Source organism: Bipolaris victoriae (genome assembly GCF_000527765.1).
Source record: "Bipolaris victoriae FI3 unplaced genomic scaffold scaffold_61, whole genome shotgun sequence".
Classification (NCBI taxonomy): Eukaryota; Fungi; Ascomycota; class Dothideomycetes; order Pleosporales; family Pleosporaceae; genus Bipolaris; species Bipolaris victoriae.
Genome location: NW_014575331.1, coordinates 71436 through 96079, shown reverse-complemented (window position 1 = coordinate 96079; position 24644 = coordinate 71436). Strand labels below are relative to the sequence as shown.

The window sequence follows — 24644 nt, the reverse complement described above, 5'->3', positions numbered from 1 at the left end:
CTTCAAGTTCGCCAATACAACATCACCGAGTTACAGTCCGAAGATATCATATCTTGCATAGACCTGCCATCGTAAATTCTATTACTATATAGATGTGGAAAGCGCACACCGCCATTGCGCACTCTCAGTTCCTTTAAATCCGGGGTCCTGAGACCATGCCTAGTATCATGCAACCCGACCAAGGATATCTACCATATACGCCATCCGACGCCGTTGCTCCATCGCATCATCATTAAAATATCCCGTGAAATACTTACAACAATTGCCAATACCTGTGTCGTAGTCTTATCTTCATCATGGCCTCAACACACCATGTCGCCGTCTGAAAGCCTCCACTCGCTCCTCATAGAAGAGAATCTCTCTAACCCTGAGCTTTGGACCTTTCTGCGAGTCCTGTATAAAGGATTCATCATCGCTATCACCCTCCGCTTCGTCGCTGACATCGCTCTCCGTCTCGTCGCCGCCAGGCGGTACTGCGCCTTCATCCATGCTGTCGTCGTCGTCATCCTCGGTGGCTTCACTCTCATCATCAGATAACATGGGGTCGTGTGTGGCGTATGCAGAGCCACTACCATCAGTATGCATACCGTCATGTCGCAAGTCATAGTTCGATGGCCGGTTCTCCAGGATCTCAAAGCACTTCGTGGACAAGCCCATATAACACAGCTCGATTTCCGGTCGCAAGTGCACAATGTCCAGAATCTGGTAGGCGAGCTCACGCGGATCAATATTACTTCCATGAGCGTGGTCGGCTATGAATGGAATGTACAAAGAGCGGATATGAGGAATGTACGGAAGACGTTGGAGAAAATGATGCTGCCTGATGTTAGCCAAGCCCGTTGGTAAGGATCAGATATAACATACCCAGTCTTTGTAGTCAATGGACACTGCCAATTCGCGTAGGCTATTCATGCGACCGCTGGTTATGAAGGTAAGGATTTCCCGGTTCAACATCCACCGTCTCCATCTGGAGCTCGTCGTTGTGTGCCCATCAGGCCCCTTCTCCCCACTGTCAATCATCAACTTTTTGAGACTGGCTCGGTGCCTCTTCAAAGGTCCTTTGTATATCGCATCTACTGTTACGGGAGATGAGTACAACCGGCCTTCCTGAAGGAAGAGGACCTCGAGGCTGTTGGGTGCCAAGGTTTCTTTTAGGAAAGAAATGAGCGATGGTGAGACTGTGTTGGTATGAATCCGCTTCAGGTTCAGTTGATATTCACAGCGTAGAGTGTACGAAGCCTTGTATGCTTTTGACGATGATGGCGAGCCAGGATAGGCAGAGCGAGGCGTGTATGCTCTTCTCAAGATCTTCCACAATTGTTCATGATTGCTGCAGTTCAGGAGAGTCAGGGTAGATAGCATGGACCAATCAAAGGCTCTACGCAGCACAGGGACAGAGAGGGGGACCCGTTCCAGCTCCAAAACCTCAAGCTTCAGCTGACCAGTCAACAAGGGCTCAGCAGAATCCTGAGATGGGTCTTGCGCATTAGTGTTTTGCCTATGGGGCGAAGGCCTTGTGTGAGCCTTGGAGGCTGGCTTGTCTTGATGTGCCGGCTGCGGGGCCGGTCCTGCACCTGCGGGTTGGTCATCGTTGAACAGACTTACTCCTTCGGTTATAGACGAGTCGTCCATCGGGTTACCAAAGTGGTCCACATCTTGGTCGGCTTCGCGTTCATGCAATGAGAGCGAGGCTATAGATGGCAAAGGCTGTGAAACAGCCGATTTCGTCGGTGTTGCTTCAACTGACCGCTCTGTAACCCCCGCACCGCCCTGTTTTTGGGAAGGCGGCTCTTCTGAATGACGCATATTGTGTATACGTCCAACGAGAATACCCAACACACCGCCCAATCTCTTTTCGCCTATCGAGCATGCTGCCGCTGATGTCGTGCTGTAATCGACCTGCTGCAGACCTTCGCCTTCCCACACGGTCACCCAGTCCCGGTGCTGAGCATGCGCCGCGATTCCAATCCTGAGTTCGCGAAGCTTCTTCTGTGATCGTGCAATCAGAATGCTCATCTCATCGAGGTACGGCAGTTCGTCAATATCGAGGACGCTCAGGCTTTTCAAAGCGGGGATCACGGAGAAGGTGGGGTGTTCGACTCGTTCCAGCACGGACAGGCTTGTAGGCGGGTATTGTGGGACTGGAATAATGGGCAGTTGAACGGTACCGAGTCCGCTTGGATGTGTAGTGTTGGGAGGCGGGGGTAGGTTCTGATTGTTGAGGATCATAGGTGGCGCTGGCGGAGGAACTGGCGCATCGATGGTGTTGTCGTGCCATCGGATCCAGAGCCGCTCAAGACGGCATTCTTCACCGTCACTCCGATGTGCGAGACTCGACAGTGCCAGCCAAACGTCGCGAAGCACACCAGTTGGCATGTCCCACACAAAAGTCTCGAGGTTTATCATGCGCGCAACGGCAAGCGCTACCAATGTGCCCAGCATCTTGCCGCCCTCCTTGGTGATCATGTACTCTTGAACCCATGCCTGCGGCCCATTGCCCAGCGAAAACTTCTTTGTAAACTGTCCGTAGTAGTTTCCGAATCGGCGCTGCGGGACCGGGTATGGGTTGGCGGCAGTCCTCAGGAGTGAAGTTGGCGTCTGTCCCTGGAGTCTCAGGCGGTGCTGGTGGGGGAAGCAATCATCGCCCATGACCAGCGTCGCGAGACCGTACGTGAGAGCGTCAACGCCAGCACGGGGCTCGTTGTGGGTGCTTTCGTCGGGCCATACAATGTCGAAGCGCGAATAGATGCATGGTATGGTCAGCCGGTGAAGGGCCGAGTGGCAGAGACATAGCGACGTCAAGTCGTTGGTATGCGGAAGCTGTAAAGTAAATGGTCAGCATCCCCGCGCGCTATGGGGAGACCACGACGGAGGCTGCGCGTGGCGGGGGGATGCCTACTCACCTGGTGAATGATTTCTTTCAAAATATCCACGGGCAGGTCCAGCAGCTTCAGCGGGCCCTTTGAAGCCTTTGCCTTGCCCTTTTGTGCTGGCGCCGGGTCAGTCAAGGGCGGCGCACCCACCGCACCCGGCGCGGGCGTACTCGTCCACACGTCCTCTGGCGATGGCTGGGAGCCCATTAGTTGCGCATCGTCCTGCGAGGGCGAAAATGAGCGAGCAAAGTCGGCGTCTGAAGGCAGCGGCGACGCAGTAGTGGGCGTGCCGGGGGTGGAGAGCGGGGAGTCGGCCATGGTGTGGTGAGTCCAGCAGCAGTACTACTTGCGGCATACAAGGTCCCTGGGGAGGGTGGAGGACCAGGCGCAGAAGCAGCACGGCAGTCGTGCTCCTACATGTATGGACGTGAGGTGTGCGCAGCCGTCAAGTTTGGGTGTTGTGGTGGTGCTGCCAATTGACGTGGACGGCCAAGAGACCCTGGTTTATCCCGGTGCACATCCGCCCTGCCTTTCCTTTGCATTTGCACATCACATCAGCCTGGTTTCCTGCGCAACCGCCGCCCGCGCCGCCACTGTGCCTCGCACGCCATTCCCCCCACCACCATATCAACCTTTGCCCTGGCCATCAGCCCTTGGCACATGCATCTGAGACAAGCCCACACGACTCCATATATGACACGACTCTCTCCGGTATATTTGAAAACATGAAAAATTCGCGCATATACAATTGCTGCCAGCGGAGCCATACCCCAGTCTGGATGTATAGCAGCCACGCCACAGCAACTTCCATACATACAGCCATCCAACGCCCTTATCAAGTGGGTATAAACATAGATGGAATCCCTGCCAAACTCCACGCCTCACTTTGCGATTAAACTCCCTGATCGCCAGGAAAACGTCTAGTGTTAGCGAAACCCTATTCGCACCCACTTCTACTCCCTCCTCAACCCCGGCTCATGCTGAGCGCCGTCTGTCCCCGCTCGGGATCAGACATCTTGATGATCTTGACGTCAGACGTCTGGTTGACCTGGCTCATCGACTGAGGCGTAATGAAAATGAACTGTCGGCCAATCGACCGTCGCGCTGCCTGAATAATCATGTTCATGCTCCGTTCGCGATTGACACTGTCCATGAAAACGTCACTATACTTTTTGTCAGTTTGCACAATACAACACAGTCCCAGGCCTACTCACAACTCGTCAAGGCAACGGATCGGAGAGCCCATTGCATCCCACAGTGAGAGCAGAAGGCACACGGTCGAGTATGATTTCTCTCCACCCGAAAGTGTCTTTGTTTGCCTGCCATCCCCACTTCGTTCCATGATATCCGGTTGAACCTGGACAGGGTCAGCAATGCACCAAACGAAAGGGTATGTTGCACTTACATGGATGTCGAGAAGAGCCTTCTGGTGATCGATACTCAATGTGCCCCTGAACTTTCGTTCGCTCAAGAGGTAATTGAAAGTGACGCGTGCTCTAACAGAGATACCAGACCTAAACTGCTTCCATCGGTTGCGTCGATTGTTGAGGGTGGTGATCAGTTGCTGGTACAGGTCAGCTAGGTCCATCAGAACATACGGCCTGACTTACGTTGCGCAAATCCCTGATGTTATCAAATTCCTGCATTGCATCCTTGTGTTGCCTCTTCGCTTCATTCGCCGCTCGTAGTAGCTCATCTTGCGACCCACCGAGTTCCTTCTCCGACGCTTTCCTCGTCGCCTCTAGCTTTGCCAGCATCTGACCAAGTACCTCAGAGCTCTTTCCTGCCGGCACAGGAACCCGCTCCGCGCAGACACCTCTAGCGCCTTCGATTACCTCCTCCAGTTCTTTGCGTAACTCTTCCACACTATTCTCCCATTCCTTGCGCACTGCTTCCGCCCTTTCAACCTTGGCAATAGATTCGTTCTTCTCCCGGAGCTCATCCTCTCGCTTGCTTTGGAGTTGGCGAACGGTAATGTCTGCCTTTTTCAGCTTGAACTCGAGTTCCTCGGCCTTAGCGAATTTCCTGTCCATGTCATCTTTGTTCGCTCGGTTCTCCTCATTCAGTTCGATTTTCCGAGTTGTTATGTCTTCAAACACACCCTCGAGACTTTTGAATTCCTCTTTCGCAGTCTCAAGTGCTTCCTTGGCAACCTCAATGGCCGATGCGTCAGGAGTAGCCTCGCTCAGCTCACCTTCAAGCCGGTCCAAGTTATCCGAAGCCTGTTGCATAACAATTTTGAGTGTTTTCTTCTCGCGTTCATGGTCAACTTCTCGACGCTTACATTCATTAACCCGCTCTTGCAACTGTCTGGCACTCCCCTCAAGAACTTGTATCTCTGCCATAACTCGAGTCAGGCGAGTTCGCTCCTCTCTGAGCATCGCTTAGCCTATTTCCCAGGAAACTTTGCAGAACTACTTACTGAATTTGAGCATTCTGATCGACTTGCATGCGCAGATTTCCCATGAATTCTAGGATGGGACTGTCGTTGACTTGGCCATTGTTGCTGTAATGGTATACTCGACCTCTTCGGGTATCGCCATCCGCGAATGTAAAGCACATTTTGACATTCTTGGCACGTGGTCCACCATCTTTCAGTAGCCTAAAGCCCTCTGTCATGTTTTCAAAAAGTACAGTTTGTTCTATTGACTGATTGATGATGAGCTGGTTGCGAACAAGGTCATCGTCAAACTAGGTATCAGTTAGCTGAAATCTCCTATACAATACTTACACACATTACGCTTACAGTCAATACTCTCATCCATGTCAAGAGATCTTTGTCAGGCTCATGGTTACTTGTATCAATCGGAGCACGTTTGCCAATGTATATTTGTGCGGACCTGGGGTTGTTAGTATGTCTCATGAAGCTTAGAGGCAAAACACGCACCAGCCTGTCCTGTTCATCAATGTAGACAAAACACTTTGATCATGCTTGCTAGTGACGACAAAGCCATTGAGCGCTTGACCAGACTGTTTTTCCAATATGCGACCCCACTTCGGATCTAGCAGTTTTATGTGATGGCCGATAGGTCCTACCGGTGGCTCTCGAAACCGACGTTCAGATTTGATCGCGTCCAGTAATGCCTTGAGTCTACTGGGATTTGCAAATCCATCTATCCATTCACCCTGGCCTCCTTCTAGTCTTGAGACGACGCTTCGGATGCGCTTTGCGTCTTCGCGCGCATTTTGGACTTTTTGATTTGCATTTGCCAGCTCTTTTTTAGCCGCTTCAAGCTGGGCTAGCAGTTGCGGGCGACTAACGTCATGAGATGCGTACGCCTCTCTGGCTCTGTCACACTCGACCATGGCTTCGTCACGCTCACGGACTTTCTCGGCGTAAAGACCGTTATCAGCTTGCGCCTGTCGCTGTCGGTATTGCTCTATTTGTTTTTCGTATTTCTCCACTTCTGATCGCTTAGCAGTCAACTCGCTTCGGGCTTGCCGTTCATCAGATTGAAGTTGCTTGAGCGCCGCCTTGACCTGATCAAATCTTGCCCTGGCGTCTTGTAACTCTCGATCGACGGGTCCACTTTCTTCCGTAAGATCAGCAACTTTTTGTTTAGCAGCCTCGTAGGCCTGGTCAGCACGTTCATAACGCTCTGCTGCTTCAGCCGCTTTCTGCTCCCGTTCTCGTATTTTAGCCTGCGTTTCCTCAACTCCGGCCTGTGCGTCCGCGACCTCCTTTTCTTTTTCCTGGACATGAGCCCATGCAGCCTGTCCTGCAAGAATTGCTTCCTTGGCCCGTAGAGACTCTAGGTTCTGGGCTCTCCGCGCCTTCTTTTCCAGCTCCTCCATGTGACGCCGTAGAACACTCAGATCAGCCTCCTTGACCTCGGCCTTCGCATTCATCACTTCTAAAGACTGTTCAATCTGCTGATAGTCCCTATTCAGATTCTCGAGTTGAGTGCCTTGGAGGAAGAATTTGTACTTGTCCTTGGGAGTGGAATGATTGAGAAATTGCCTTGCCATATCCTGCGTCAAGACATTCATGGGATTGTCAATTTGCATGGAGAAGGCGTCGAGGATGTCTTCAAGTTCTGCCTTTTTGTTTGTGACAAGCTTGCCGTTTCGGTCCTTGAGTTTGAAGCCTGACGTTCCGGATCTGCTGAAGTGCCGCTCGACAATGATTGAGTCGCCATATTGTGAGGGCTTGTACGCAAGTGGTCCTTGGTTCTTAATCTTGACAGTAACAGAGGCATAGTCTTTGCCTTCTTTGATCAGACTCTTGAGATTTTGTGCGCGATTGGTCGCTGTAGCCTTTCCACCCAAACATATTGTAAGTGCAGTGAGTACGGCACTCTTGCCACTACCATTGTGCCCTATGATGAAATTGATGAGCGGGCCCAGAGTGACGGTCAAATGCTCATGGCACATGAAGTTTATACACTGAATCTCCTCGATTATACCAGAATCTGTTGCGATATTTTGCCTATTCGCAGTCTCCCGCCGTTCTTTCTGAACTTGTTGTGTCGCCCATATTTCTTGTGCATTCCGTTCCTGTTCGTCTTCTGCGTCCGAAGTATCGCTGCCGCTCGCTGCACCAGATCGTTCGTCGGTGGATGACTCTTCGCTGCTGTTTGGCTCAGATGGGCGAGGTCTTTTGTTCTGCATTCATGTGAACCAGGCTTCCGGTCGCAAGTGAAGACGATCAACCTACGCGATTATCACGGCCAGTGCCGCTCGAATTGACACCATTTGTGTGGGCCCGTGGGCGCTTAGCGGACATGACTGCAGTCAGTACAGCATCTGCTGTAGTTGTAAAGGAGTGTGGTTGAAGGTGACGACGGGTAAGGCTGGATGCCCACCGAGAGTTGCTGGTGAGGTAATTTGGAACGCGCTCCTTCCCCGCTAGAAGCGTTTATGAACCGCGCTAGTGCCCGCGTTGTACGCAGCGCCACATGCCACTTTATGCTTGGAATGGCAAATACACTGTACCAGAGTAGACTCGTTCAGGAAACACTAGTTTGTGACTAATAGTCAAGATGTGGGTTTTATAATTACGGATTTAACAATCAGGGGGAGATTATTCACCTGGGTGAGCATAGATGTATCACGTGATAGCGCGTTCCTACGCGTCTCTGTGGAAGACGTACTGCATGTTTTGATAGAGAGCAGGTTATGACCAAACAACGACAAGAGTCATGGAAACACAAATCTAGTTGTTTTTGGTTAGGTTCAAATCGTCTATATAGGTATATTGCCTCAGGGTTTTTGTGGAAGAAATCAAGATAGGGCGAAAAAGAGCATCTACACTGAGACTGCCGAACAATGTGCAATACCGTAACAACGAAAAAAAAAACCCTCGCTATGCAAAAGTCGCTGGACAGAGTACGGTAACAATACTGAGTCTTTCTACATGACAATCTAATTTTTGCTATTAGTGAATGGTTCTTGAAAAAGTAATTAGGTTGGTCCCGACTTACACAATCGCCGTCCTTGGGTGCCTGTCCGATCCCCATCTCGTCGAAAGTCTTAGGTCCCTTTCCTGGTCCTGAAGAAGCCGTTGATGCAGGCTTGCTAGGAGGAGTCGGTGTAGCTGGTTTGCTTACAGGCGTAGATGGTTTGCTCGCTGGTCCTGGCCCTGGCTTATGAGGTGGTTGTTGCTGCAAGGCTTGTACCCTGTTTGGATTGGGCATGTTGTCAGGCCCACCGTGCCGGCCAGCTGAGCCAGGGCGTGAAGATGTCCTACTCTCCTGGCCCGGCTGGACTGTAGAAGGCCGGGTGTGTTGACGGGGCTCGAGAGGTGCGACATAGCCGATGTCAGGCAAAGTAGGTGCTTTCTGAAGCGGTGCTCCTGACTGCTTTTGCAATTTGTTCCGCCCATCTGGCGCGCTGTATCCAATATCGGGGGGCTGGGTGGTTGCTGGGCGGTTTTGCATATCTGGACGCTGAACACTCGGCCCTCCAGGCTGCCTGTAGCCTGCTGGGCCACCTGGCGGTGGCTGTGCACCACGGCCAACGTTGGGGAGGCGTCCTCCTCGGCCCATATTGTCCACGCTGGTATGAGGTCGCATCGGTATGGGTCCCATGTCTTGGCCAGGGCCTGGCCGTGGATTACCGCGTCCATATGGGTCGTTTGGTGGGAATATGTTTGGGTTGATATTAAAAGCCGATGACGGTGGGCGAGTGCTAGATGCTCTGATTTCTGGGGCAAATCCACCAGCCATGGTGGGGCGTTGTGGGCCTAGCCGTGGAGGGCCGTTGTCCATTGGGTACGGCGCTGCTGTAGATGGGCGGTCATAAGGCGCCGACATGGGCGCATTTGCGATCATGGGAGGCTGGTCAGAGATGGGATACGGTGTTGTGCTATCGCCTCGGCCTGGTAGTCGACCACCTCCTGGTGTGGCAGGCGAGGCATCCGAACCGTAATCAGAAGGGCTTACATCGCTGATCGATGCCATAGGGGCATGAGGTTGCTGAAGCCTTGTTGGCCGCTGTCCCCGCATGGAGCCGTGCTTTGACTTGATCATATTGATTGCGACGTTTTCATGGTCCTTCTTTGACAATGTTCGTGACAATTTCGATATGCTCTCTATACGCGCGGTTGCGTCTTTGTTGCCGTTCTTCTCTGCTTTTCCATACCACTCGAGGGCTTTGTCAAGATTGACTGGAACATTCATACCAATCTCGTGGAAATAGCCCATGGCAAATTCTGCAGTGGCCAGACCCGTCGCTGCTGCTCGTTGAGCATATTGGAACGCCAGCTCTTCATTCTTGTTGAATTCTCCCTCGTGTCCACACAGGAACCACTTGCTGATAGCCATGTCTGCTTCAGGCTCACCCTGTCTGGATGCGAGCGCATTGTAGTGCAAGGATAATGTAGGATTGAACTCACAGCCCAAGCTGCAGAGCTCATAAGCAGAGCCCATTTTCAGCTGAGCCTTTGCGAAGCCAAGGTATGCGGCCTTCTCGATGTTTTGTCGTGCACCTTTCTCGTCATAGGCCAAGAACGCCTCAGGAACGCTGATCTGTGGAAGTTCGCGCGCTTGAAGCATACCCAAGACGTAGGCACCTTGGGGAGCATTCTCATCTGCAGTAGCAGCGGCCTGTCTGATAAGTTGAATACCCCGCGCGAAGTCTTGTGGCTGCCCGTGCTGTCCAAGGAGCGTCATCATACCAAGACGGTAGTTGGAGGCCGAATCACCCTGCTCTGCGCCAGCTTTGTAGTTTTGCAGAGCTTTGATGGGGTCGTTTGCCTGCTCGAATTGCATGCCCATTCGATACTCTGCCCTGGCATATCCTTTTGCGGCCGCACGAGAGTAGCATCGAAACGCCTCCTTTTTGTCTGCTCGCATGCCGAATTTACCAAACTCGAGCCACATTCCCCGCATGAACATTGCCTTTGGGTGATGCTGATCTGCCAAAAACGTTACCACATTCATTGCATCCACACGCAGCTGGTGCTCGACTTGTGGTGTTGCCGGCCTAGCCCCCTGGATCTCGGAGATGCGCTGCTCGTGCAACTGCGCAGCATCCACGTATTGTAAAGCATCTTGTGCCCAAGCCAACTGCATCTCGGGATCGTTCGAGTTGAGGACAGGCAAGCGCGCATTTTCCAAGACTGCTTCCTTTTCATCGTCGGACGGAGGGACATTGGGCGGTCTGTTTGGGAGCTTGGGGAAGGGTGAGAAATTGGGCGACTCGTGATGCTGCGCGAACTGGTTGTAATCGTGTGAGGGCTGGTGCTGAGGCTGGACAGGCTGAGGCTGGACGTTGGGTGGTTGTCGAAAGGCAGCGGAGATGCTTCCTTGTCGGGATGGCCATTGATCGCCGTGTGCGGGCAGCTCGTTGGGGTAATTAGCCTGTCGCGGGGAGAACTGCTGCTGCTGCGACTGATTGTAGCCCTGCTGCGTTGGTGACATTGCGCCGTTGATGCCTCGAGGGCCGTTTGCCTCCAACTCAAGATGTGCGATGTTTTCTTGCATGTTCTCGGGCACTTCGGGCATGATCCTGCCGCCAAATCTACGTCAGCCGCAATCTTAGGGCATGCATGTGGTGGTGGGCTAGAACGAACCGCTGGGGCGCAGGGGAGATGACTTCTGGCGAAGGAGCCGGCATATAATAGTCATCGATGCCTCCTGGCACAAAAGTCGCCCCTAGCTGGGGCTGGTTGTGGTAGTAGCTCATAGTGGCTAGGGAATGTCAAGCCTGAGACGCTGCGGCTTCTTGGGATGTTAGCATCAGCTCCTGTGCAAAAGAGACCTGTATAGCCATGCAGGTCCCCGCCATATAATAAGCCACTCTCGCATGTTGGGGTTCCGGAGGCCTTGTTGCATGCCGAGTGACGCGTGGACCAGGAAATGAGCGTACCTGGACTTTGGTGGGGTACGACCCTGAATCGCTGTCGCTAATAGCTGTTACCTTTCCCGCAACCCGTGCGGTCCCCCGGGTCTCGTATACGAGGATGCGGGCGATCTTGCGTAGGCGTATGTCGCGTAAAGCTCAGGGAGGAGTATTGATGGCGGATGGTGGCGGCGCTGGCGAGGGTTGGGCGCAGGGGCACAGGTGGGTAGTATAGGTCGAGGGGCGGAGTTGGAGAGAGAGAGAAAGAGGGGGACAAGAGAGGGAGCGAAACACGCAGCGACCAAGAGGTGAAACAGGCGTTGAAAGTGATCGGGGCTCCTAGATTCTGGGCAGTAAAAGATGCCGTCGCTTGACGTCAAGTTCAAGTGCGTTACCTGACTCTGCACACACCCGCGCACTTCCAAAGATCACAAGAACACAAACAGAAGACCCTTGAACGGATGTGCATGGGTCATAACGTCAGTTGTGTACAAACCCCAGGCTCACATCATCTATAACTATCTCGGTGCATCTGGCGCTTAAAACATGATACGCGGATTGGGCTGCGCCGCTGCGCCATACAATCCCCGGAGGCTGTGCACTAATAGTATTCAGCGTCGCGTCACCCCTTTTGGCCTCTCTGGCATGACTTCTTGGGTGTTTGAGCTTGTCAAACTCCGGATCTAGCGGCATGTTGAGCGTTTTTTCTTCTGCGGAGATGAGACATTACGTACCCATGTCCATATGTATTCGGGCGCAGTATTGGCTTGCGTGGCTGCATATGTTCATGACTTTGCTACTATGATTAAATCGAGACTCGGGGTAGAGAGCCATCACAAATATAGGTCCACCATGATCATCATCATGCTTGGCATCGTACGTTGTTATTTCGTGACAAGGGAAAGACAATATCCTGCAGATAGCGGCTACAGGCATGTCAAAAGTATACATATCTTAAAGACGACCCAGCCAACACCGCCTGCCGCTGTCCCAAGGCAGTCGCAATGACGGGTATGCAAAGTCAGAAAGTGACCTGAACGGGGCGCTGTTACCGCTTAGTGCACCATGACATCTGCGCCATGCTGTTGTTGTGCAGCACCGCCAGACTGTTGGCCGGCTGCCTTGTCACCGCTGGCAGCACTTGGCTCGGCCTCATCCATTTCCATGTCGTCGTCTCCGCCCTCCTCGCCCTCCTCCTCCTCGTCATCTTCCGAGTCTTCAATGTCAATCTCCTCGCTACCAGCCTCAGACTCGGCATCGTCGTCGTTGACGGGGCCGGCAGTGTCCTCGGCACCTGCCATGGCAGCATCATCACCCTCGGCAGCGGCACCCTCGACACCCTCGTCTTCCTCTTCCTCCTCCTCGATACCGTACTGGTCTCCGTCGGCAGTGAGGTCGGCCTCTGGCTGCTCCGGGGGGAACTCGGGCGGCGCAGACTCTTCAGAGTCCCTGGTGGGGTTAGCGGCATTGAAGCGTGCTTGTGCGGGTGCCCAAACATACCATTTGATGGCGAATCGGGTGACTCGTGGCTTCTCGGCAAGAATTTGCCTCTGCACCTTCTCGATGACAGGCTTGGTGGGAGGGTCTAGAGCGAGCGCCTCATCTGTGTACTCGTTGTTCACGTAGTATCCGACACGGACGAACTCGCGCTCATCGTAACTGCAGCTGAGCAGAATGACGGTGACACCAATGATTTCGCTGTTGGGAATGCGCGATAGATCCGGGGGATCGGCACGGAATTGGAACTTGTTGACACCGACTGGCAAAGGCCCAACAAGGACCGAGTCGAGTTCCTGGTCATACTCGTTTCTGGCACCCGTTAGACGCAGTCAGGACAATGGGCGGGGGCGGTTGATGGACTCACGAGGTCGCGGAGCCAACATAGGTCAGCTTCCATTCGAGATCTGTGGATGCGTGTTAGCAGGGGCAATGGACACGCTGGACAAGGGTACTCACCTTTTTGTAGTTGCTCGAGGCATTCGAATGTGATTTCAAACTCGTAGGGCTCGTCGAAGCGCGCGGGGTTGTTCTTGACCTCGACGCCGAGAAGCGAGACGACAGACATGTTGAGGCTGGACGCGGTGGACTGAGTATGGGGGCGAGGTGAGAAGAGGAGGGAAGGATAAGAGTGCAAAGGCAATTGAATTGGTGGGTGTTAGGCGTGTGTGCGTTGGTGAAGGTGGTAGTGGGGTGCAGTCCACAAAAGAGACAACGAGAAAAGGTGTTTGTTATGGAAGCGGTGAGGACGTGCGTTGGAGAGATCGCGGCGGCAACCATCCAGTGGGGATCAAAGACCGCCCTGTCGCGAGTCGCGTGGGCTGCAGAAACGTGACTGGGCGTTTTGGCGTTCGCGTCTGGTGTTACTGTTGCTGTCATCCATTGTTGCCATGACGGGCATGGTCAAGAACCCCTCGCCGTACATTGGCAAGGCAAAGACAGCCTCGCCATGTCGTGACACTCTGTCTGAGCGTGTATGTATGTATGTATGCATGTATGTACACATCATTGAGGCCCAGGTCCAGTCCATCGGCATTAGCCTCAGTAGGCTCAGGAACGCCACAACCACGACCCAACCAATTCCTCCAGCACACTGACAGAAATACTGCATAGACATTGTTTAAGTATACGTACAGAATCCAACGGCTGCCCCTGCTGCAGTCGGTCCGGATAGATGGCTAGCACTAGAGCCATGCGTTCTTCTGATAAGGTTCTCATTCGCCATGTATACGAAACGGACCACCATGATGCCCACCCTCGATGAACAAGGTGTTCCCGGATGTCTGCTTGCTACAGCTGGTCGAGGAAGTCTGTTCACGCTCGCACAAGACACGTCAAGACGGCAAGAGACGACTTGACAAAACAAGCAACTGGACGAGATGAGGCCGATGGACATTGATTACCGTGTAGTAGCAGTCGCAGTCGCTGGTGGTTCCCGGAAGCCGGCGTGGGGCGGCTGACGGCCTGGTGCACCAGCCGAGAGGATTTCCGCGTCTCGCCTGGTCGGAGGGAGTTCTGGGAGGCCCTAGTTAGGACAAGGTCATGAGGGGGTCCTCGTCCTTGTCGGTGCGTCCCAGACAACTCTCTCCTTTGCATCAGTTCTGCTGCCGTCTGGAGCCGCGAACCCACAGATGTACCTACCATCTGCATCCCCTTATCCGCCATCTCGACAGTAGCTCTCCTGCAGCCGTCAGAAAACGTAAAGTCGACTAGCAGCTAACGTACACCACGTTCGCTTCCCGCTTAGTCGGTTCTTTTCCCCGTCGCTGATTTGCTCCCCAGCGCTTCTGGTTCCCATCTTACGTCCGTAAGGCCTTCTACCCTACCCTACCTACCTGTACCACGGTCCCACAACCATCTCAACCCGTCATGTCCAGCGCGTCCCTGCCAAGCTTGGACAGTACCCAATGGCCTAGTCAACTGCCTGGCTTTGAACGCAAGACTGCTCAAGCTCAACCCCGCGTTCGCCGCCGCAATCGGTTGATCACTTCGTGTCTTGAATGCCGAAGAAGAAAACTAAAGTGTGACAAAGCCCAACCATGCACACACTGTACCAAGAACTCTCGGGCATGCGTCTTCATCGCCCAAGGCCTAGATCCAGATGCGCAAGCAAAGCTCGCAGAGGTCAAGGAGCAGATGGGCATGTTGGAGAGAAGTCTCGAAGAAGGCGTCGTTCGTAAGACAGACTCAGGCAACAGAGGCCCTTATGATTTCTCCAGACTGAGCGCACTCCCCGGTCAAATCCACCAAAGTGACCAGGAAGACGATGAGGACACCAAGGACCTTCGTCCAACCGGTTTTGTTACCGAAGACGCTACCTATTACGAAGACGAAGACGATACCAACGACGACATAGTCGATCTTGGCTTCCGCATGGGTAAGATTCGAATAACAGAGCGTATTGGAGGTCTCGTGCGTCCAAAGTTCTCGGATGAAGTAAGTTTCCGCATCTCCCGGGCCGCTTATCGTCAATTAACATATTTGTTTTCCAGCTGGCCCAGCACATAAAAGAAATGCCATTACGCGAAACACCCGCACAGCCAACTATAGAGGAAGATCCCACTTGGTTAGCGCCAAGTAAGGACTATGTCGCCCCATCGTCCAACTTCATGCTGGCTTCCGGACTCGATAACGCATCGCTCGTGTCTTATCTGCCAGCACGATTTATTGTCGATAAACTTATCGCACATTACTGGGTCGCCGTGCATGTCGTTGCTCGAGTCGTCCATCGCCCCTCGTTTGAGAGGCAATATCAAAACTTTTGGATCAGAGTCAACATGGGCATGGAGCCTCGCTCTTCCTTCCAGGCGGTTCTTTTTGCGGCTATGCTGAGTTCAGTCGTCTCTATGAGTGAAGAGAAAGTGCAGGCTGAATACCAGGTTGATAAACCAACACTGGTGAATAGCTTTCGTGAAGGAGCAGAGGCAGCTCTCGCCAAAGCAAACTTCTTGCGCACTACCAAGCTGGAAACAATTCAAGCTTTTGTCATGTATCTGGTAGGTTACATCCTTCATGCGAGAGTCTAAACAGATGCTGCATCGAATTTACTATACATTCGCGGTATTTTTGTACAATGGTATCATGAAGCTAATTTAGTGACTTTAGATCCCCTTGTGCCGTAATGAAGTGTCCCGCGCTCATTCTGCGCTGACGGGATCCTTGATCCGCCTTGCCGAATGCATGGGGCTCCATCGGGACCCTACCTCATACAGTAGCTCGCCAATCGAGATCCAAGTCCGGCGCCTTGTATGGTATCAGATCTGCTTTCTAGATCTCCGTACTTGTGAAGCTGTGGGTCCCCGACCGCAGATCCGTCTGGATGATTATGATACGCGCTTCCCTCTTAACATCGATGATGATGACCTCGATCGCGCTGAGCGTGGTGAGCCTGGCATAGATGTCAGCAAAGACTCGATTCGTTTCACCGACATGACCATAAGTCGTATGCGCTTTGAAGCATACGAAATGCATCGATACCTCTGGAATGAACGCCCAAAATTAGACCAGAAGCGCACGGGCGGCAAAAACGACGTAACCATTACATCCATCCTATCACGTGTTCAGTCATTCCTGGCAGCCATGGAGAAGAAGTATGTGCCGATGCTTAGCAAGTCGAACGCACTACACGTCCTGGCTTCAGAGCTCCATGGTATTGTCTCGAATCGACTGTACGTCTCAATATTACAAAAGTACATTTCTAGTGTTCGCAGCAGAATGCCTGAGCGCTTGCGACAGCTTGTCATGAGCGCTGCGACGCTGATCCTGGAACATGGCATGGCGATTGAGCAGCATCCTATCTTGTCTCGATGGTCATGGATTGTTGGTGCTCTCCACCAGCATCACTGCGCGCTTCTCCTTATCAGTGAAGTGAACATGTCTAAGCCTGACCCTGTCATAGAGCAACGAATCTGGAGATGTTTAGATTACTCGCTCGATCTCCCTCCAGGGCTTTCCAACGAGGAAAAGACGAAATCAGTATTGTCAGAGCTGGTTGGCAAAACTAAGAAATACTCTGATATGAAGCGAGTTCGCGCCCCGAACAACGCACCAAGTGTACCAAATGCGCCACCACAATCTAGACAACAACCCCAAGAAGGCCAGGTACAACGTCAGGAAATTTCACCACCACCCGTGACCAGTGTTGGTCCTCCGCCGCATAGCATGGCAGAAGGGTTGCCCGCACAACTACCTGTGCAACCAGCGCGTCCACCTACCCTACAACATGGTTCTTCACTAGGTCCTAGAGTAAACAATTTCCCCGGTGCTATCCCAAGCGTGGATTGGGGCACTATCGATCTTCCAGCCTCAGTCCCGGTTGCGCAGCCGCCAGTGTACAATGACTACGTCCCCAGCTCTGTTGGCGCGTATCCTCCCAGTATGGACCCCTACGGTGGAGGCAACAACAGCAGTCCGAACTCTGCAATATACGGCACGACTCCTCAGTCGTCAAGTAGCAACCCCATGGACGCCATCAATGAGATTGACTGGGTAAGTCGATTCGCTCAAGCGTGATTATTCAATACTGATACAGAAAACAGAACGATGTTGAGAAGATGTTTGGTAGTGCGCAAATGGACGTGGGGAACATGCTCATTCCGCCATATACATTTCCGCAATTCTCGGTTTCAGACTTGCAGTGGCCTGAGCAATATGGCTTGCAATAGACACGGGCTAGATTGTTAGATGAGCAAGAGTTACAGGTTGTGTACTATTGATATCATTTTGTGTTTGAGAGATTATAATATTTTCATTTCGTTGAATAGCCTCGATGGGGACTTATCTCCCCTTTTGGAACAATCTTCCATCGTGTATCTCGGAGGGAGGCAGAGACCGTATAGCCTCCGTCACGGTGCCATCGCGCTTTGCTACGTCTACTATACCCTCATTGGAGTAGCTTCCGGTGCCGTAATATGGACCTTTGTGAGTCTGTATATCCGCCTTGTCAACTCTAGTGCTTTGCACAACCTTCTCACGTCGATTATCAGCCTTTTCGTATTTCTCAAAGGAACCCTCGGTTAGCGGTACATTGCCAAGAAGAAGCGGCTGTGATGCTCCGTGATGCGCGTCTTCACAGCATCTGCGTAAATAGATGTGGCAAGATACCCGAACCATTATTGCAAGTCCAATCGCGTTATTTTTGTCTTGGTGATTTAGATCCAGCGAAGTGGGTTCATGGGCAATATAGATGGATGGAATCATTCATCACTCATGACTGATCACTTGATGGTCAAGATAGTGAAGCTGGCCATTGTTGTGTTGGCATACTGTTGTCAATTTGTAAGACACTTGTGATTGTTTAACGTGAATGCGGTTAGAGATGTCAAGAATGGTCTACGTTGATTGTGCAAAGATGTTGAGAGTAAACGCCCGGAGATGTGGTGCAAGCTAGATGTGCAGCACAAAGCGGCTATCGCCCTTTAGGGAAGGCGCTGCCAAGGCTCGCTTGTCGCCGTAGGACCACCAATATTGTCGTCCCCCACCACGAGTTTCTGCCTCTCACGAACTTTCCAAAATATCCACGGCAGTCATTCTTTACTACCAGAACCGATTGACTACCTCAAGCACTAGCCATGCGTGAGTATCATCCTTCTGGTCGGCTTCTAAAAAGATGAGCGAAGTCTCTGTGGCTAGGACACCGAATGTGCGCCTGGCCACGAGAGATTTTGCCCTCTTTGACAGCCAGGCTTTTCTATACGGTCATGCGCTTACATACCCAAAGCTCCCAAGTTCGATCCCTCCGAGGTGAAGGTCATTCACCTCCGTGCGACCGGTGGTGAAGTCGGTGCCTCATCCGCGCTCGCTCCCAAGATTGGTCCTCTCGGTCTCTCCCCCAAGAGTACGTTTCCAACGCTCCGCCGCAGACACCGCCGAAAAACAAGTCTAACAAGCCCGTAGAGGTCGGTGAAGATATCGCCAAGGCCACTGGTGACTGGAAGGGTCTCCGTGTCACCGTCAAGTTGACCATCCAAAACCGTCAAGCCGCCGTCTCCGTCGTTCCCTCCGCTTCTTCTCTCGTCATCAAGGCCCTCAAGGAGCCTCCCCGAGACCGCAAGAAGGAGAAGAACATCAAGCACACCAAGAGCATTCCTCTTGATGAGATCATCGCCATTGCCCGTACCATGCGCTTCAAGTCCATGGCCAAGGACCTGAAGGGTACCACCCTTGAGATTCTCGGAACCGCTTTCAGCACCGGCTGCAAGGTTGACGGCCGCAGCCCCAAGGATGTCTCTGACGACATCAGGGCCGGCGAGATTGAGAGTAAGTTGTCGTCTGGGCAGTTTGAAAAGACATGGCTAGCTAACAAGATGCAGTTCCTGAGGAGTAAATGCTTGCACAATGTGCTTGAGGATTACGATGAATGACATATGCCATAGAGGGCGCTACATAGCTGAATGAGGATCACGTTTCCAACCTCGAGGTTACCGTTTCGGAACCGGGGGAGTTTGCACAGCTACGGCGTTTGAGATATTTGATACCATACTATAAAAGTGACTCTGGCATAGGGCAATGATACAATGCGTCTTGCCACATCTGAATTGGTATCTCCGTGCTGACTGTGATGCTTGCTTGTCGGGCCAAGGCTTCAATGGGTAGTGTGATGCGCCAATATCCGGCACGCTGTGGAATAGTTCAGCACTAGCCGCCATGACGATGCATATGCAATTGACATGGAGCAATGGGCAAAGTGATTGGTGAGGAGGAGGGTTATGGATGTCCTTGTACTTAGCATGTACACGGTAAAGGAGTCGTCCGAGTTTTGCTGACATGAAGGATCCGAGCGCGGGATGGTGCATGTTCGGCACTCGCCCTGTAAAGGCCGGGATTGCGCGTCACCGGTAGCCTGTCAACGTGAACCTCACAAGCAGCGGCGCGGAAATGTCAGTGTCTTGCAAACACCCATCGAGCCATGCGTCGACGGCGATCAGACGAGCATCCGCGACTTGAGAAGCAGCTGGCATGGCCGTCATTTCGCATGCGCCGCCAGTACGTGTACTACATCATCGGCTTTGTATTCGCATGTTGGTTGCTGTACCCAACCCACAAGCCCGTACCCGAGCCGGTTGGTGTCGTCAGGATCAACTGGTCAAACTATGCATACAGCGTCTATGCGACGGATAGCGCATCGCTCTGTCACGCCGTGATGGTGCTGGATGCGCTTGGTCGGTTTGGTAGCAAGGCGGACCGTGTTCTCTTTTACCCTGAGCACTGGGACACGACTGTAGAGAGCTCGAGGGACCGAGACAGTCAGCTACTTAATTTGGCACGCGATGTCTACAAAGCCAAGCTGTATCCTGTCAAACCGCTTCAGGTCGCCGGGCGAACAGAGAGTATGTCAGGCCTGCTAAAGCCGGACATTACAGGTGCATGGCTAACGCTACTACAGCTGAGTGGCTATGGGATGAAACAGTTACCAAGCTAATGGCGTTTTCTCTCGAGTACTACGACCGTGTCATTTCTCTGGATTCGGACATTACACTTCTCAGCTCTCTCGACGAGCTCTTTCTCCTTCCTCCTACGCCAATAGCCATGCCGCGTGCATACTGGACCGACAGCAAGCCCTGGCCATTGTCGACAAAGCTTATGGTGATCCAACCCAATGCGGGACAGCTGGAGAAATTCAAAATACTCATGGAAGGCGGTGGTGACAGCATGCTGGTCAGGATGCATCGGTACGATATGGAGATTTTGAATGAACGATATGAGCAGAGTGCGTTGGTTTTGCCACACCGCCCGTATGCTCTTCGCACGGCAGAGTTCCGAAAGCATGAGCACGTCGACTACTTGGGGGATGCCGACGAAAAATGGGATGCCGAGAAGGTTTACAAAGAAGCCAAAATCATTCACTTCAGTGACCATCCATTGCCACCGCCATGGTTCGCATGGCCTGGCGGCAGTGTCCCGGAGATGCAACCCGACTGCGGGGGAGACGGCGAAGGAAGCTGCGCTGAAAGACGGATATGGATGAGTTTGTACCAAGACTTTCGGAAGCGTCGCAAGGAGGTGTGCAAACTACTGAGCGTTCCCGCGGCCCCGTGGGCTTTGGTTAAGCAGCAGGCAGGACTCAATGCGACAAGTACCGAGCAGGTTGCGCCTCAAGCCTCCAGCTGAATGATTGCACTTGCAATGATGCAATGGTACTTGAGTATAAGGGCTCCGCGGGGCTCCGGTCGTATCATTGGACTCAGCCCACACAGTAAGCAGGCATATACGGAGGGTAACTTTAAAGGTAAAAAGAAATGCTCCGGACGTCGAGAGCCAATCACTTGGACCATGAGAACATTTCTTACAGCATAGATGAACGGCAATGGTGAGACGAATAGTCAATCGAGTCAGCCAAGCGGTATACACCTACTACTGGCATCTATTAATAGCGTGGTGGATGAGTTTCTTTGAACTTTATGCATGGCAGTGTGAGTGCGTCGTCTTGGAGTGACGGTCCGACTGCTTGGTTTTCCCAAGACCCATGGCTTGTATGAAACGGCAGACTGAACCATGCTCATCAGCCCAACAGACCTTGCGCAATGATGCGGTGACACGCAGTATCCGCGTCATCTCCTTGCCCGTACCGCGCGCCTGGGCGTTTGCTACATACTCGTACCAACGCACAGCTGAATTGCATCTGCTGGCGGGTTTGTCGACTAGGTGCATATAAAGAGCGGCACGTGACATTAGTCTGGCTGCACCCCACTCGGCGCTATGAAAGAAAAGTGCTGCAAGGCATAGTAAGGTATAGCCAGTTCAACGCTCGCGGCAGTCGACGTGCGCGCACAGCCGAAAGACGGGCGGCACGGGCATCTTACTTGACGCTTTCTTTGGCCAGGATGGCAGCAGAATCTCCGAAGTAACATGCCATTGTTCATCCGACTGCGTCATGCGCTCGGCCAGGTTGAAATCCTACGCGAAAGTTGACAACAAACGGCCCGCGTCGTGCACGCTCACCTCAGACGGTTAAAGGGAGGTTTTGTCGATACGGCCAATCATCCAGACAAAGGCTGGTGGACGTGGGGCGTGTTTACACAAGGTAGGCCGCCAGCGAGCTCCGAGTGCCAGCCGTTTGTTCTAGCGCCAGAGGACGATCTGCAGTCGGGTGGCGGGGGGTGATCATGTTCCCCAAGGCCCCCCCCCAGCAAGCAGCAAGCAGCAAGCAAAGCAGTCAGCTCCTCCGCCCAAGGCCAGGACTGCCATGTCTCAGATATCGCAGCATGTGGAGAAGGAGTGTGGCATTGCAGGGACACTACCAGTAGTGTGCTGGCCGACAGGACGAGCAACGATAGTGTTGCAACACCACGACAGCCACCAGGCACGCGGTACGGCGCGAAAGGGGGGCGAGGATGGGTGTGGGTTGCAGTGGAGAGGCTTGGGTGTGGGTTACGCTATGCAGCAAGGCTGAGTGACCGACTGGCTAGCACGCATTCAGGGGGGGCCAGCGCGCTCACGCCTCCCGATGGCGCACCATGCAGGTTGTGATCTGTGTGGACCTTAACAGTGGAAGTGAATGGACTAGCATGGCTTGGCCGAATACCCCAGCTCGCGCGCCGTGAAAGCCTGGTCTTAGTCAATGCGGCAGACATTGAAATAGTGCCCCTTCCTCTCCACCTCTCCACCTCTCCACCGTAGTATATAACAATCACGCGGCTGTGCACATTCGTTTCCTTTTTCTTGCTTATTGCTCGTCGACCAAGTGTCTGGATTCCTGACCTCACTTCGTTGCTGTGTATTTTGGTCCTTGAGCGTATTCCCTTTTCCTTGACAACAACAATGCGCGACCTCACCCTGGCCTCAGTCCTGACGGCCTCAGCCTTGTTCGCCCGACGAACTGGAGCTGTTGCCGTCAACCCTCTTCCCAAGCCTGCCAGCATTACCTGGGGCGACTCGGGATGCTTTGCCGTCGGATCAATCACTCTGGATGGCCCCGACAACAAGGTGCTTTCTGATGCCTTCAGCCGAATGACAAAGACCGTCACCGACCTCAAGTGGATCCCTGCGGGTATCGAGGCCCCAGTCAGGGAGTTTGAACCTTTCCCCAAGAGTGGGTCCAAGAAGAAGAAGAGGAGGAATACTCCTACTACTGTCTCTGCTGGAAACTGCACGGGCACTATCAGCTCAGTCAAGGTCGACATTGCCGACACCAAGGCTCAGCTCCAACATGGCGTCGACGAGTCGTACAAGCTTGAGCTTGCTGCTGGATCAAGCAGCGTTCACATCACTGCCGGAACTGTCTACGGTGCTCTCCACGCCCTAACTACCATGCAGCAAATCGTCATCAACGACGGCTCAGGCAAGTTGATTATCGAGCAGCCCGTCTCCATTGACGACAAGCCCCTCTACCCTGTCCGCGGTATCATGATTGACTCTGGCCGCAACTACATCTCCAAGGCCAAGATCCTCGAGCAGATTGACGGAATGGCGCTTTCCAAGCTCAACGTCCTTCACTGGCACATGGTCGACACGCAGTCATGGCCCATTGAGATCAAGTCGTACCCAGACATGACCAAGGACGCCTACTCAGCCAACGAGGTCTACTCTCAATCCGTTCTCAAGGAAATCGTCGAGTACGCCGGTGCCCGCGGCGTGCGCGTCATCCCGGAAATCGACATGCCGGGCCACGCCAGCTCGGGCTGGGAGGAAATCGACAAGGAAATCCTCACTTGCGAGGACAGCTGGTGGTCCAACGACGACTGGCCGCTCCACACGGCCGTGCAGCCCAACCCGGGTCAGCTCGACATCCTCAACAACAAGACGTACGAAGTCACCGGCAAGGTGTACAAGGAACTCGCCACCATCTTCCCGGACAACTGGTTCCACATTGGCGGCGACGAGCTCTTCATGAACTGCAACAACTTCTCCTCTCTGGCCCGCGACTTCTTCGCCACGGGCAAGACAATGGGCGACCTCTACCAAGTCTGGGTCGACCGCGCCTTGCCCAACTTCCGCTCTCAAGTCAACAAGACCTTCGTCATGTGGGAAGATGTCAAGATCTCTGCCACGGTCGCCGCCACAGGCAACGTCCCCAAGGACATCATCCTCCAAGCCTGGAACAACGGCCTCGACCACATCTCCAACCTCACCTCCCAAGGCTACCGCGTCATCGTCTCCAGCTCCGACTTCATGTACCTCGACTGCGGCTACGGCGGCTACGTCAGCAACGATCCCCGCTACAACGTCATGGTCAACCCCAACGCCGCCGACGGCGTCGCAAACTTCAACTGGGGCGGCAACGGCGGCTCCTGGTGCGCCCCCTACAAAACCTGGCAACGCATCTACGACTACGACTTCACCCAGGGCCTCTCGGCCGACCAAAAGAAACTCGTCCAAGGCGCCATTGCCCCCCTTTTCGGCGAACAAGTCGACTCCGTAGTCATTTCTCAGAAAATCTGGCCCCGTGCTGCCGCCCTTGCTGAACTCGTTTGGTCTGGTAATAGGGACAAAGACGGCAAGAAGAGGACTACCGAGTTGACCCAGCGTATCTTGAACTTTAGAGAGTACCTCGTTGCCAATGGCGTCCAGGCGACGATTCTTATGCCCAAGTATTGTCTCCAGAACCCGCATACCTGTGATTTGTATCTTAATCAGACGGTTATTACCTAGGTTTTATGGGTTGTTAGTGAGTACATGATGGTGGTATGATCATTTTGAATTTTCATGCAGACTTTTGTGGAATTGTAAGGAGGGGGGGAGGAGGGGTGTTGGTATCATGTCAATCATGGGAACTTTTTTATGTATTTATTATATTTTACTTTCTTCATCACTCTTGTCGTCTTCATTGCATTCCATGGTTCATGGTCATCTATCTCTCTATGCCAACGGCATCCATCGCTGCAGAAAAGGAACGTTTCACATGCCAAATCATATATACCTGTCAGCTGAAAAGGACATATTGCAAAATAGACTTTATCTGAATATCCAACCAAGACCGCCACAGGAGTCTGGATATTTTTGCTTTTGATAAACATGCCAGCCCAGGAAAATGATACGATTGATTTGCTTCCT

At 53.0% G+C, this 24644-nt stretch overlaps 7 protein-coding genes across 7 annotated transcripts; 3 read left to right on the top strand and 4 right to left on the bottom strand.

The window, feature by feature from the left end:
* Nucleotides 1–294: 294 nt before the first annotated feature.
* COCVIDRAFT_103513 (hypothetical protein) lies at nt 295–3191 on the bottom strand (the record flags this gene model as incomplete). Its single annotated transcript, XM_014699501.1, has 3 exons — nt 295–816; nt 865–2820; nt 2904–3191. 3 exons carry the CDS (start codon nt 3189–3191, stop codon nt 295–297), a joined length of 2766 nt encoding a protein of 921 aa, XP_014554987.1.
* A 646-nt stretch (nt 3192–3837) lies between these two features.
* COCVIDRAFT_17393 (hypothetical protein) lies at nt 3838–7599 on the bottom strand (the record flags this gene model as incomplete). The annotated part of the gene is made up of 8 exons (XM_014699465.1): nt 3838–4036; nt 4088–4230; nt 4279–4437; nt 4484–5246; nt 5296–5564; nt 5605–5713; nt 5761–7478; nt 7531–7599. The coding sequence occupies 8 exons, from the start codon at nt 7597–7599 to the stop codon at nt 3838–3840; spliced, it is 3429 nt and encodes a 1142-aa protein (XP_014554951.1).
* Nucleotides 7600–8225: 626 nt separating this feature from the next.
* COCVIDRAFT_28031 (hypothetical protein) lies at nt 8226–11000 on the bottom strand (the record flags this gene model as incomplete). The annotated part of the gene is made up of 3 exons (XM_014699500.1): nt 8226–8237; nt 8297–10823; nt 10888–11000. The coding sequence occupies 3 exons, from the start codon at nt 10998–11000 to the stop codon at nt 8226–8228; spliced, it is 2652 nt and encodes an 883-aa protein (XP_014554986.1).
* Nucleotides 11001–12211: 1211 nt separating this feature from the next.
* COCVIDRAFT_28030 (hypothetical protein) lies at nt 12212–13221 on the bottom strand (the record flags this gene model as incomplete). The annotated part of the gene is made up of 4 exons (XM_014699499.1): nt 12212–12605; nt 12657–12965; nt 13021–13060; nt 13113–13221. 4 exons carry the CDS (start codon nt 13219–13221, stop codon nt 12212–12214), a joined length of 852 nt encoding a protein of 283 aa, XP_014554985.1.
* A 1568-nt stretch (nt 13222–14789) lies between these two features.
* COCVIDRAFT_103569 (hypothetical protein) lies at nt 14790–19015 on the top strand (the record flags this gene model as incomplete). Its single annotated transcript, XM_014699498.1, has 6 exons — nt 14790–15089; nt 15146–15649; nt 15759–17141; nt 17192–17216; nt 18373–18489; nt 18549–19015. 6 exons carry the CDS (start codon nt 14790–14792, stop codon nt 19013–19015), a joined length of 2796 nt encoding a protein of 931 aa, XP_014554984.1.
* Nucleotides 19016–19560: 545 nt separating this feature from the next.
* On the top strand, nt 19561–20762 carry COCVIDRAFT_103574 (glycosyltransferase family 8 protein; the record flags this gene model as incomplete). Its single annotated transcript, XM_014699497.1, has 2 exons — nt 19561–19981; nt 20038–20762. 2 exons carry the CDS (start codon nt 19561–19563, stop codon nt 20760–20762), a joined length of 1146 nt encoding a protein of 381 aa, XP_014554983.1.
* Nucleotides 20763–22412: 1650 nt separating this feature from the next.
* Nucleotides 22413–24242, top strand: COCVIDRAFT_17386 (glycoside hydrolase family 20 protein; the record flags this gene model as incomplete). Its single annotated transcript, XM_014699464.1, has 1 exon — nt 22413–24242. The coding sequence occupies one exon, from the start codon at nt 22413–22415 to the stop codon at nt 24240–24242; it is 1830 nt and encodes a 609-aa protein (XP_014554950.1).
* Between the last annotated feature and the right edge of the window lie 402 nt (nt 24243–24644).